This window comes from Lingula anatina, chromosome 3 (assembly GCF_051362555.1).
Source record: "Lingula anatina isolate TDL-2025a chromosome 3, LinAna3.0, whole genome shotgun sequence".
In the NCBI taxonomy this organism is placed as follows: domain Eukaryota; kingdom Metazoa; phylum Brachiopoda; class Lingulata; order Lingulida; family Lingulidae; genus Lingula; species Lingula anatina.
In genome coordinates, this window is record NC_141769.1 from 12740036 (window position 1) to 12753676 (window position 13641).

At 39.4% G+C, this 13641-nt stretch overlaps 2 protein-coding genes across 4 annotated transcripts; one reads left to right on the forward strand and one right to left on the reverse strand.

Annotated features, from left to right (window-relative positions):
- Window positions 1-372: 372 nt before the first annotated feature.
- On the reverse strand, window positions 373-2804 carry LOC147762920 (uncharacterized). Its single transcript, XM_087009092.1, has one exon. It carries the CDS (start codon window positions 2476-2478, stop codon window positions 1849-1851), a length of 630 nt encoding a protein of 209 aa, XP_086865218.1. The 5' UTR covers window positions 2479-2804; the 3' UTR covers window positions 373-1848.
- A 6524-nt stretch (window positions 2805-9328) lies between these two features.
- On the forward strand, window positions 9329-13531 carry LOC106159000 (uncharacterized). 3 transcript variants are annotated; one of them, XM_087009482.1, is made up of 2 exons: window positions 9329-9459; window positions 12044-13531. In XM_087009482.1, exon 2 carries the CDS (start codon window positions 12061-12063, stop codon window positions 12679-12681), a length of 621 nt encoding a protein of 206 aa, XP_086865608.1. In that variant the 5' UTR covers window positions 9329-9459; window positions 12044-12060; the 3' UTR covers window positions 12682-13531. The 3 variants fall into 3 exon arrangements, with proteins under 3 accessions (XP_086865608.1, XP_013390606.2, XP_013390607.2); XM_013535152.2 differs by lacking the exon at window positions 9329-9459 and adding an exon at window positions 10302-10757; XM_013535153.2 differs by lacking the exon at window positions 9329-9459 and adding an exon at window positions 10747-10904.
- Window positions 13532-13641: the final 110 nt, after the last annotated feature.

Sequence of the window (13641 nt, forward strand, 5' to 3'; positions counted from 1 at the left end):
TAATTTAGAAAAATGGCTTATTTTGTCGTTTCAAATGGTTGTCTCGTTGACATTTACGAATAATAGCAGATTTTGAAGCATATATATTGTTGATGCAGTACAAGTTTAACTCTTGAAAACTGTGCGTAGTGTTCAGAAACTGATTATTTCACAGCGTGTCTAGTATGACTCAGCCCAGATCTCACACACACGTGCTTTGTGCAATATATTGATCTGTTCATAGGCAGTACAATGGAAATAATATCCGGGCCACGTCGTTTACAAAACGTCTAACAACAAATATATTAAAACAAGCGATCGCGGAGAACGGAAGCCCAATATATCCGCCAGCTGGGGGAAATTATTAATCCCAAAATCAAAAGATATGAAAGGTATTTTTAATAAAAATTTATTAAACAATTTTATAACAATGAACTGTATGAAGACTGAAACAACAAGATCACCGGATACGGCACACAGTCACCCGATCTGTGGGTGCTAAGGCGCTTAAAAAACAATCACTACACAGTACTGCGAGACGGCTTGACCTTATCGGTCTAAGTCAGCTGCTACCTTATCAACTCTAACAAATACACAGCCGAAAACAGTGAGCTATATCAGCACTGAAACATAGTGCGCACTAGTTCAGAACACGTTAAAGTAGTTCAGGGCCGAATGAAATACTGTCGTTAAAAAAGAATCAAGTCTGCTGAATGAATAACAAAAGGTCTTCATATCATTAATTGCACTTTGCCCAGATAATGTCTATCGCTTACCAATAAGCTTGAATCATTATTCTCATAAAGCCACCTGTGGTTAAAAATTTAACATGTTTGTCATTCTTAGGTTAAAAGAACACTTTTTAAAGAATGTGCAAAAATATGTGGCCTTACAAGTTCACACGCAAACTCTGTCAATACCATATAAATGGAATATGAGAAATATGCACGCCGGAACACATCGAGGACAAAGTTCATGAATAAAATAAGCTCCTATGTTCATTCCTCACTGCGCCTTATTATTCTAAAATGTAGACGTGTAGACATTGCGTGCGCCCGTATATCAAATTTGACACTATTTTGCACTCCCCTTCTTCAAAATATTACCAACTTATTTTTAGCTGAATTCAAGTCATGGAAGTGGCACTTCCTGTCAAAATGACAGCTGCATGCCACGTCAACCTATGAATGACACTTATACACCATGTAAAAATAATAACAACATTTACAATGACATTTACAAAATTTAAAGAGCACCACCGATATAAAGGTTAATTGACAGATTATTCACAACTGACTTGTTTAATCTGTAGTATAAAAATAAACTAATCGTGCGTTACTGTAAAAATATACTGTGGCTAAATTGAGCGACCGTATTGGAATATGGCACAACACAATGTTTGCCCTATCATTTCCATCATCATCATCATCGTCAAACACTGACAGTTGATCTGGGGATAGTCAAAGCTTTGTTTTCTCTCTCCTAATAGCGCTAGTGAAGTTCAATGGGTCTTTTCTGTTGGGAACCTGCTAAGGCGCTACCACTAGTACTGGCACTTCGTCGCTCTGGATATAGCACATGCTGCTACATGTTAACGTTCGCAAAATCAATGCAAATCAAGTTACGATGATGGGGACTGAATCCCCATAATGCAGCCGCATTAGCTTGCTAGGAGAACCAACGGTTTCGTTGTCCATACATAATGCAACAGTTTTGATCATGCAGTGAAAACAAGGTGCGAGTCTTTACACGGAGAGAGCGAGTTCACGGCTCAGAAGTGGCGCTGGACACGGGACGTGGGTGCGCTGACACTGAGGTGCGTGGATTTTACACGAGCGAGTGTGCTAAACTCGAGCCCCCTTGGAAATTTCAAGACGATGAATCTCCTTCGTCCTCGTCTTCTTCTGACTCGTCTAGCGTTGGCATGAGAGGCCGTTTTGGAATGATTGGGGAGCGAAGGCCGGGTGAGCTGGTGCGAGGTTTCAAGTGCGTTTTCCCCGCGTTGAAAGCCTCCAACCAGGAGTCCAGCTCACTTGTTCTATTCACAGTGAATGTAAGTGCCTGTCCATCGCAGTCGTTTGATAGGACTCTGAATTTTTTGTCTGAGTTACTGACCGCTTCAACGGTGAAGTTTTTCAAATGTAAAAACCCCATGGGCTTCCCGTACTTTTTGTCCTGATACAACACAGCGTAGTGGTCGAAGTTGCTACAGTACGTTTTGACTGTAATGTTCGTGACTCTCTCACGTTTGTTCACCGTCTGGACAAGGCCCAACTGTCCGGATTTTGTCTCCAAGCCATCATGGTGGGGGGACCCACTAGCTAATGTGGCCCCAGTACGTTTGAGAAGCATGTCTGCACTCCTGAAGGCTCCGCAATCCAGAGTTTTCATACTGTTACGATGTAAGGTGGGCGTTTGACTCGGTATCACTGGCGTTTTATAAGACTGTCTGAATCGTTCCCGAGTCTCTATAAAATCGACAGTTAGATATTGGTGCATTCAATGACACCCTTCCTATATACAGTATTATGGTTATACGTCTGATGTGACTTACTACTATATTGTATCGGCTGCTGCGGTCGGTGGAAAGAACGAAATCCGGTCCAAATTCCACGCGGCTGACTCTTGACTAGCGATGTCTACTTTGATAACCTGTGGTTTGTACGATATCACCTCTCTGACTGACTCATAAACGTTGGTCTTGCTACACAAAGTTCTCTGTTAGTTCTGATTCACTCTAGGAATTCCCTCTCAGTTTTATACCGCCTTCCACTGTTTACCTCATCCTATGACTGTGACTGATGAAAGGACTGAGTATGATTTGCTGTTATAAATAGGTCGAGCATGTTTGCTTATGTTTATGATCAGTGGCGAGGGCCTAACGGACCAATCAGCGTGCAGCAAGTATGACGTCAGCCTTGCCGCCCTTCTTTCATGACCAAGGGTACAACACAATCATAAGCAAACTCAATCACAATGCTGGAGCAAACTTCTGAATCGTTGCCTACAACAGTTTACTCTTAGGCTGGAAATGAAACCAAATACTCATAGAATATACGTTAACAGTTCAATTAATATTGATCAATTACTTTTCCCGATCATAGATTAACGGTTTAATCTGTCCCTGTTTCGAGAGCAAAATATCTAATAAATTGCTTATTTTACAAGTACTTATTATCAGCGCATGTTGGATTGGCATATGTTTTCATGATGTAATACGATGATAGGCCCTACTAATTAAATGCTGACAAACAAGAAATACACATATATGTTTTTGGGGAAAATTATGGCGCAACGCAAAATTAAAAGTAACAAATGCCCATTCTCCGTGGTTTTCATGGAATTATCAATTAAAGATACACGAGCTTTATCTTGTTGATGCAACACATCGGTTTAGTAGGCGGAATCTGTATTTTATTGTGTGTAGCTGTCTGTCTTGATGGACCGCTGTTTAATTTAGCTGATTTCCTGTAACCGATGCAGGATAATGTATTTGATCTTCTTGTTTTTGACATGAAGAACGGTGAATGCAGTTGAGGTTGGAAAACTGTAACTGAATCTGACCAGATTTCAGAGGTTTGAGCTGTATACTTCACATGCATTAAGCAGCATAAGGAAGCACAGGCCTATCATTTTGCAAAAAAAAAAAAAAAAATAAAATAAAATAAATAAATAAATAAATAAACTCAGACATGTAGGCCTATGTAATTCTTATGCATTAATATTGTTTTTGTTGTCTTTTGACAGTCTTGCACTTAGCCAGCCTAAACTATATTTTAAATCAAACATATGTCGATAACATCATTCGGACATGTGATTATTTTGCACTAGTCTTTTCAGTTTTGTTTTTCATTATCTGGTCAACCACCCACGCCCATGGTTAACGCACGCACTGTACACGAAAGGTATATTTTTATGTATATAAACTACTTTCTTGAACGCCTATCTATTCTCCCTAAGTTGATATTTTAAAGTTCATATTACCTTACTTTTGTTTAATGAAATGTGAGCTGAACAATTTGAACTAAAAAAAAAACGTAACTGGGTCATATAGTTCGTACCCTCCCCCTGTGCATGTTTTAGATTGTTTTGACTTTCCAACTTCTACGTTTGCGCGAGAGGGTACCAACTACTCCCATTATTATGATAAGGTGACGCTCCTACGTTGTTTTTCACTGCTGAATATATGACATTAAGTTTTTATCAACAGATAAATCAACTGACTTCAGGCTACCTTATCGCCCCGTGACCTGTCTGCCTGCCCCGTGACTGAGTCGCATGCATACATTACCATTCGGCATGAGCTGTGTCACAGGCATACGATGACATTATTTTGGGCTATCTTTAGGCCCACTATACGATTTAGATGCCAATATGCGTTTGGGGCACCTTTGATTAGAGTGTATATGATAAAGAGTTTTGTAATATGTCCACCCGCATGCGATGCCAGTGTATACCTATTTATAGTGCGTGGGTGACGGAAATATGACGACGGAACAGAAAGTGATTAAAAATCTGCAATATTAAAAGTTATTAGAAAATTTCTATCCGCCCAACGGCAAAACGACAACAGAATAATAAATGGACCTTTTCCAAAGGTATTTTTAACCCTAATATCTAACTAAAAGACGACAAGAAGGTGACAAGAAATATGAATTGTCTTTACCCATTGTACATGTGTATGTGTAATTGCGCCAATGCTTTGAAGCACCACTTTTAAGCACACGTACACACAAGCTTGCAAGTGATTTTAGAAAATATTTTTTAAAACGGTAACATTTACTCGTACAGATTTCGCCTTAGTGGCAGATTTTTGGAGAGCATGATAAATCTCCAGTATCTGCGCGTTATACATCGATACAAAATTTCCCCTCTCTTAGACCAGTGTCCAAGTAATCGCACACGCGTGCCTCTCATAGAAAGATCTCATAGAAAGACTTGGGCTTAATCGAGGCCCTGACACTAAATCGTTGTAAAACAGACGGTTATATATCAGGATTATACTTAATATACATCTTCAGCTTACATAAATCTCATTCTCGGGTGATTCTGTGCATCCGAAAGGAAATGTAAGGCCAAGCACCAGAAGAAATACCCGCTTGACTTAGCTTTTAAATTATCAAAATGTTAGCGCGTGCGTAAGAGCATGTACCTGCGTAATGCAATTTCGATATTCCTGGGCGTTGTTCGTTGATTACCCAATGTTAACGCAAAATAAAACATGTAAATTTATAACAGTTACTAGTATACAACAATTCAGGCTCCTGAAAGATATTTTTTCCAAATAGGTATTTTCAGCGAACGCTTTTCTCCTTTTCCGACTCTTTAACTGAGTCAGAGGTGAGATAAGTGACTCAAGCTTACAGATAATATAAAATGATTATCTACTTTCGCCAGTGGCCATAAGGTCCTTCGGTGACATAACGGGCACACCCAATGACTTCAATTAGCGGTCGCCAGATCTGTTTAGGCTAATTCACAACAATGAAACATAAAAACACATTCATCATCGTCGGGGAATGAGTGAGCAATTTCAGCGTGTGGTCAGGAAGAAACACAATTATCACAAATGAAAAAATCGATCTAAAATAGATGCATACGTAACGGTGTGTGTACCTCTGCTACTTGTAGGCACGTGAGTTATGGTGTCATTCCTGGTCTATTCGAGTTATGATATTTTATTCACATATCACAGCGGACATAAATCAGTTTGACCTTTACAGGTCTCACTCCATTGGCTCTTGAACAGGCCAGTGCGGCGCAGTGCAGGATAAAACGTAAGAGCAAAAGCTGAAAGGTAGAATACAGAACGGACAAAAATAAGTTGTGAAGGAAGTCTGTTATAGTTTCAAAAGATGCCGCTGGCATGACTGTTAAATACATTACGCACGCGAACCTCAACTTGAGAAACCAAATAAGCTCCGTTCTGCGTTCGTTGATCTTCCAGAATTGCAGACAACCTTGCAAACAAGCAAGTTAACAACGCACGGACACGCATTTTCATGTGTATTCATGCTTGAACATATGAACGAGTTTATACTCCATCAAGGACGCATGCGCCCACAGAGAGAGAGAGAGAGAGAGAGAGAGAGAGAGAACATGAGAGAGAGAGAGAGAGAGAGAGAGAGAGAGAGAGAGAGAGAACATGAGAGAGAGAGAGAGAGAGAGAGAGAGAGAGAGAGAACATGAGAGAGAGAGAGAGAGAGAGAGAGAGAGAACATGAGAGAGAGAGAGAGTGGGAGAGAGCAACATAGCAACATTTTGGTTTGTCATCCTGGTCTATGGCGAATCCTGAGGCAGATGAACAAAACCATAAATTTACCTAATGCTTGGGGCTAGTTCCTCATAAAAAACTTACTCAGTTAACTTCTAACTTTTATTATTCTACATGACTTAAGTATGAAAATCAACTAGTATGAACACGTTGAATTCATTCCTTTGGGTTACATTTAAAGAAACGGCCTACATGCTCTTTATTTATTTATTTATTTGAAGATTATGATAATTATTCTCGTATCTTTGGTTTTCTGCTTTATTACATAAGACAGGTGGATCAAAATAAAATTCATGTGTCTTTAATAGCTATAAACTTCCTCTGCAAAGATGCTTAGTGAAACGTGTTTTCATCTGCTTCTGAACCAAAAAAAGAAAGATTTATTCCTGTTTCCTGATGCTGTTAATTACTGAAATAGGGATGTTTTTTAACCTTACATCCCACCTTTCTCTCAAGTATCATCGATTCACGGTAATGACGTCTCTCTCGTGAATTTTTATTTGACGCGCGTTACGTACACAGAACACTAAATGAATCAGCGTCCGTGGTAGTGGCGGGCTTTCTTCAGGAGGAGGATTTAATAGTGTATCTGTAATTCAAGTTCACGTATTTAAAGACTTCCAAATTATCTAAAACAGATATCGATTGAAGTACACGGATGTACAGCTAAAGCGATTTCTGCTGAATCAGAATGTAAACATTAACAGAATGTTACTCGATATGCGTCGTGAGGGTTGGGGACGGGGGGAGTGGGGCGTGGCAGGCAAACGCACTGAGCGGATGTGACTTCGATTAAATAATTCTCAGAATCGGGTGACTGTTGAGTTGCAGTGGCGTGACACAAAGATTGCTACACAATGCATTGTTGGTCACTGTCTGCCAAGAGTCGTGATATTTTATTGATATGTAATTCCAATACAATGAGGTAAGATGATGAGATTCTCCGTAGGCCTAATCACTGGAAGCGATGTTATGTGAGCAGACGCAAAATAAGTCTCTCTCTCTCTCTCTCTCTCTCTCTATATATATATATATATATATATATATATATATATATATATCCTAACAACAATGTTTAATCAGAATGACGCCACTTATGTAAACTTCTTATGATAAGATACGATTTCATTCTTTGATTTTTTAACAGATTATTTCACTAACATTGCATTTATTAAATGAATGCAAGCTTGGTTGTTCGAACCTCAGTTTACTCTTTTCATATTGGAAAAGCAAACATTACTTTATTCAATTGACCGCCTTCAATATGTCCAGTTGTCAAATACGATCCTCGAATCTTCCCATTTCCACGGGGATCCTGAAAAACGTGTCCTCTATCTCTGTTAATGTGACACAAAGCTAATCATGCCAGCACCCATTAACCAAATAATACACGTGGCGAGAGCACTAGTCAAGACGGTGCCGGTTAATATGTGGTAATTGGTTTTTAAATTTAATCTATCTCAGTATGCTTGTTTTTGTTTTCAGACACGCTTGGGTTTCAGGGTCATTTCTTTTAGCCTTGCCATTGGGTGCTCTTTACCCACTTTCCTTCATCCATCTCTTGAATCTCGCATTTTTAAATGTTTAGTATACCTTATTGAATTAAGTTGTCTTCAGAGGAGGTGACTGATCATTTTCAAATCAGACTCCAATTTCTCAAGTCTACTATCATTGGTTGAAAACGGTGCAATCGAAACGTTGTTTATTTTTCAACACACGTCAGTGGAAACATATCATACCGATGATAAAGTAACCGGCATGTTCACATAGAGATTCTGTTCCTGGTCAGAAATAGTTTCACCGGTGTCAAGTACTAGAGAGTCCACTCTGATGCAGAGTCCGGTTCCCTTTGATTCGTATACATACCCACTGTCCTAGATTTTGAGCCACGCGTGTTAAGATTCTTCATGGTATGTTACCACTTCATAGGATTTTACTGAAAAATCTACTTCATAGGATAAAATGCGACTTCATCTTCACTTAAGATAGACTTTCTGTTACAAGAGACTTTCTGACAAGAACGCCACTTGACTGTGGTGAAATACCCCATACAAAGAATTATAAAAAGAGGGCATATGGACCGAGTTTTACCAATAGTAAACCAAAAAAGATGATAATAATAATAATAATAATAATAAAAGAAAATAAAAAAACGATTACCTGTATGCTTGGGTAAAAGGAACGTATACGTAACATGAAAGACGAAAGATAATCGAGGACAGATAATTGAAGTTCTGACAAATCCAAGAGATTTTAATTTGTAAAGATGCATCACACGACTAATAAGTCACGTGCATTGAATTATCAGCGTGAGCGTTTAATAAAGATAGACAAATTAAATCAATGAGTAAACTGCATGCATATCCCGTTGTATAACAAATATGACCTTTCCCACTGTTTTAACTCGCGTGCGCTGTTGGTTACCTGTTATATATCTAAATGATTACAAAGTTCTACGTCATTGTCGCTTAGTGAAATGACAACGAAACGAAATAATTTCCGCCGTTTATTTCCTCGGAATAATGAAGATCTTCAATATGTGAAATGTTGTATTTTTGGGATTGATAGTAAAAATAACAGATGAATTTTAATTGAAAAAAGTAAAGACATGGAAGAAGACATCTGGCGTTAAAGCATCCTGCTTTTTGTTTGCACCTCCCATAGGGCATTTGAGATTGTTCAACAGAACTCGAATACGCAGGAGCCGTATCTCCATACAAAATAAAGCTCGGTCCGAAATCCTTATGTCACAAACTGTTATATCAATTTAGTTGTGAAATTGATAAATTAGATCAATGATAGAAGAAAAACTAAGTTATCAGAAAATCCGGAGTGGCCATAACATACTTGCATTAAGAATAAGGGATGTTGGCTGGGCAAAGTACAATACTGACAACATACTTAATTTCATGTAGGGACTGGGCGACGGTGCAATTGCGTTAGATGTGATTTTCATCTCACTTAAAACATTAACAACCCGCGGTTTGTATTGCTGTGTAGTCAGTTATCTTATACGCTGTCGGTAAATAATAAACATTGCGCAAAATCGTACCGAAAATATTTATTATTGTGGTACAGGGACCGAAAACTCTTGCCTAAATCAAGAGTGTTCGCCGATGAAACAGAGTTAAGTACTGCGTGAAAGTGGAACAAAATGACACTGAAACGAGGAGATACATATCCTTTGGCAAACATTGATATCAGAGGTGATTTAATATGTTTTTTAATCTAGGACACGCCTTAGATTATTTGACACGTTCAGATAGTGCTTTGACACTGGGTATCATATCCTCTATACAGCACTAGTGCACTCACAGGTAAAAGCTTCCTTCTGAGCGGGACGCTGTAATAATTTTACATATTTGGAGTGCATCTCAATACCACATCCGATTGATAAGTTGTGGTAGGGTGCGACAAGACAGGGGACTTCTTTACCCGTCCCCTTCACCGCTCCCCTCCGCACACACATACACGCGTGCGCGCGCGCACACACACACACACACACACACACAAACACAAACACACACGCTTGAATATTTATCAGCTGATTGTACTGTAAAAACATTAAACATATTTGTGATCTGCGGTTTTGTGTGGCTCAGAAAGGAATCCTTTTAATATGGCAAGTAGTCTACCATTATGTCAACCGGGGTGGTACCAGCATACGATCAACTAATCATAAGGCTTTAACATAACACAACTCGACACTAAAATAAGCAGCACATTCTCAGCATTTTTATATGTGAATTTTACATTTGTATTATAGGCGTAATATTTCAACGAATCTGGAACATGTAGACTATGAATAATACTGCACAGTAGCCATAAATCCACAAAAAGAATGACATAACCTAAAGTGTTTCGCTGAATGCGCCCACTTTCAAACATAAAAAAGGGTCCGCGTCGGTAAAAAAGGGTCAATATTATTTCAATTGATAAATAAACTGGAGGCAAAATACCGGTTTCCCTGTGCACACAATCAGAGCGTTGCGTCACTTGATCCTCACAGTTTCAAGCACAACAATCAACATTGTGAAGGACTATTATATATGCTGTACTTGGATCGGCGTTAAAAAAAGGTCAGGTAGCGAGCTGTAATGCTGCACGCATCTGTGAGCTGCCCTCAAAATATAATAGTCTTCGCGGCAATATTTACTGCTGACAAAAGGTGTTTATGTGATTTGCGGTGACAGACTCTGGAGCGTTTTCTCTGTAGCATTATTAATACAAAACTGTATCTTGGATTAACACCCACAGTGGATTTCACCTGGGCGCAAAGCAGAGGCTACAGTGCGACAAATTTCTCAGCGCAGATTGTCTCGGTTGTCGGTGCTTATGCGTGAACTCGTAAACGAAAGGTCGTCTGTGAGGGGTCGAGCCGAACTCTACCTGTATTTCTCGAGCTAGGTTGCTACACGGTGTCACTCACGTAGCAGACAACCCAGCCAGACGCAAACCGCAGCGTTTCACTACAGCGTCACACCTGAGTTATTTATTTATCAAGGTAAGTCGTACCACGTCGCATTCTCATATCAGCACCGCCTAATCATTTCCAGTATTTTGTTAATATATTTTGTCAGCTCATTTCGCTACTTAACACGAAACATAGGTGATACAGGCAGTGTAAACATCGTAGCGGAGACGCAGGAGGGTGAGTATTTACCTTTAGAATCGGTCGGTTTTACGACCTACTTTTTTTATAAAGAAGAGTATGTGTGCATATTTCCATTTTAAATACATTCTGTTAATATGACTACGAGATATTTTGAGTGGAATAAATCAGACAGATTTGTATGCAAACAACTCATACAGGTAAGGCTTAACATACCAACAGTTCTCAGATGACATTTGAGCATCTCTGAAAGAGTGGAGACCAAGGAATTGGTAAAAGCCGTTAACTTGAGCGTCTTCAAAAATAATCAAGATAGATTTAATTCTAGTGACTCGTTTTATGTACATTTGACAACATTCACGTTGTGAGAACGACCCACAATTCGCGAGTGTTTTCCCAGGCAGGGGTTTCACCACTATTTTCCTTGACCAGGTCGTAAATGACGGCCTGAGGACCTTGTTAAAGTGGACAGTACACCTCGGTATCAGTCCACGCTTGATGTTCTCACAATATGACACACATAAATAGCTGTATAAATCCATAACAACCACGCACTATCATCACAGGTCCGTATTGTAGAATTGTATAATTGTCGGTCAGATTTGGGTTAATTAATCACTTAGGCATTTAATCGTGGCTCATTATGTAGATTGGCATTTAGTTATCAACTGTTTTAATCTGCCCCATTTGCTTTTACAATTAACATTGACTCGGATAAAATAATCCTGGATGAATTCGTGCTGTAACTTCGCAGCACGAAATTCATGCTGAAGGTATCGAATTAGCACATGATAATAGACTGAACGCCACTTCATCGTAACCCGATTCATACAAAGCTTAAGCGATTCTCTTAGTGCTACTAAATTTCCAGTTTATGGTTTTCTTATCAACCGCCTTTTTCATCTCAAATAAAATATTGGAACTGTACCTGTTAACATGAGACTTGGGATTAATAAATCCATCCAAGTATAAAAAAGATAAGCAAATAAGACAAGCTTGCAGACTGATACAATATATGAAAACGAGTTTTCAGACAAGGACCCTCATTGTCTTTAATCAAGGCACGTACACTCAAGGCTGTGTATTGAAGCAGGTATTCCTCATTTTGATTTGGATAAGGACTTACAGTGTATATTAATCATGTGACGGACTCATGACAAGCGTTGTCTTAATTTCAGATATCCAACAATAAATCATGACAGGAGGGAGAGAACTCCGTGAACTCCTGGACGGGAAGAATGACAACTGGCGGGAAAACCTCGACGACCCGGCCTGGTCCGAGTGGCTGCCTGCCATGATTCCGTCCACCCTCCGCGCCTGGTTTCCCATGACCGAGGACAACCTCATTTACCACACCCTATGGGAGGAGGAAGAACTACGCCAGCGCCCAAACTACAAAAGTTACTACTGCGACAGCGTGAGGGAAAGTCTACGCGGCAAAAGATGCGGTATTTTTGAGCTGGGTATCAAGATTGGGGACACATACGCGGCGGTCTACCTCGGCTCCACGCTGAGACATCCAAAGAGGAATTACACGGATGCCTTACGCCACAGAATAGAAGAGTTTTTACAAAATTCGAAAAATCCAAAGGCTAAAGAAATTGAGGCCGCCCTTTCGTCACAGTTCGCGTTGTACGTGCGGTATAAAGAGATAAAGAAGCCCGAGGGAGATGTGACTACGAATAAGGACGAGAATTCATGGGCTGAAAATGCAGAGAATGACTTGCTGGATTCTTACGACTATGCGTGGAATGTCAGACGGAACGGAAAAAATGAGTCGCGTGTCATATCGGAGTTGCAGAAGTCAAAATGTTAGCCCATGCGACTTTTTTTAAGTAGAAGAGGCTACAAGACAACGTGCGACTTAACCGAATATAAAATATTATGGCTTATCAGATATCAATTGACGTTTTGTACGGGTTAACAAATGAACAAATTTTAGCAGACGGCATTTCAATGCTTCGCCTCTCAAAAAACAGCTTAGAAGTACAGCAGACGATAAAATCTTTCGTTGACATGCAGTTTTTCAACCTACAAACCTATGGTTTAACATAGGGACATGTGGAGACTCAGCAAACGACTTAATAATAAATGATCATTTCAACAGAGAAAAGACCGCAACAAAGCAGACGACCAAAGCATTTGCATGGCGGTATTCATTATATTTCAATAAAACATGCTTGCTTGATCTAATGGAAAATGACATATTTGATGATCCGGATTACGCGTATACTGATATACATTTTACACCTTGATCAGTGAATTTTGTCTCTCTATGCCGTGGGTAGTATAGCAAACAAACCCAAAACGGATCCGTTTGTTGACACAAGCGAAGGATCGTATGGCCGCAGATATAAATATTTCATAGCCTAGATTCTCAAATTGCATTCCTAGCGTGACCAACAAGTATAACACTACTTGATGAACATATCACGGCAATATTATTATGCAACGTTAGCCTTTAGGCGCGCATTTCGAGTGCGATGGTTTTCCTGACACGCCATTTCGATTTAACAACAAAATGTATGGTTACGCGTCATTTAGACTTGAGAATGCATAATAAATTGCGCCAGCTCTTAGGTGGATAATGGAGTCTTTTGGAGCCACTACCACAACCGGTTATGCGAAGATATTATACTTGCAAAAATAAAGTTTTCATTCTATAAGTATTGGTGGTGCTATCAGAGACAGTAGTGTTTTTTACGGTTGTCGTAGTTTATTCTAACTTATACCCACGTAAAGAAAAATTACACAGCAAAAGAAAATTGGCCGTATG

What these genes read in the sequence shown, in the direction of transcription:
- LOC147762920 (XM_087009092.1), bottom strand. Translation starts at nt 2,478, where the DNA reads ATGCACCAATATCTAACTGTCGATTTTATAGAGACTCGGGAACGATTC.
- LOC106159000 (XM_087009482.1), top strand. Translation starts at nt 12,061, where the DNA reads ATGACAGGAGGGAGAGAACTCCGTGAACTCCTGGACGGGAAGAATGAC.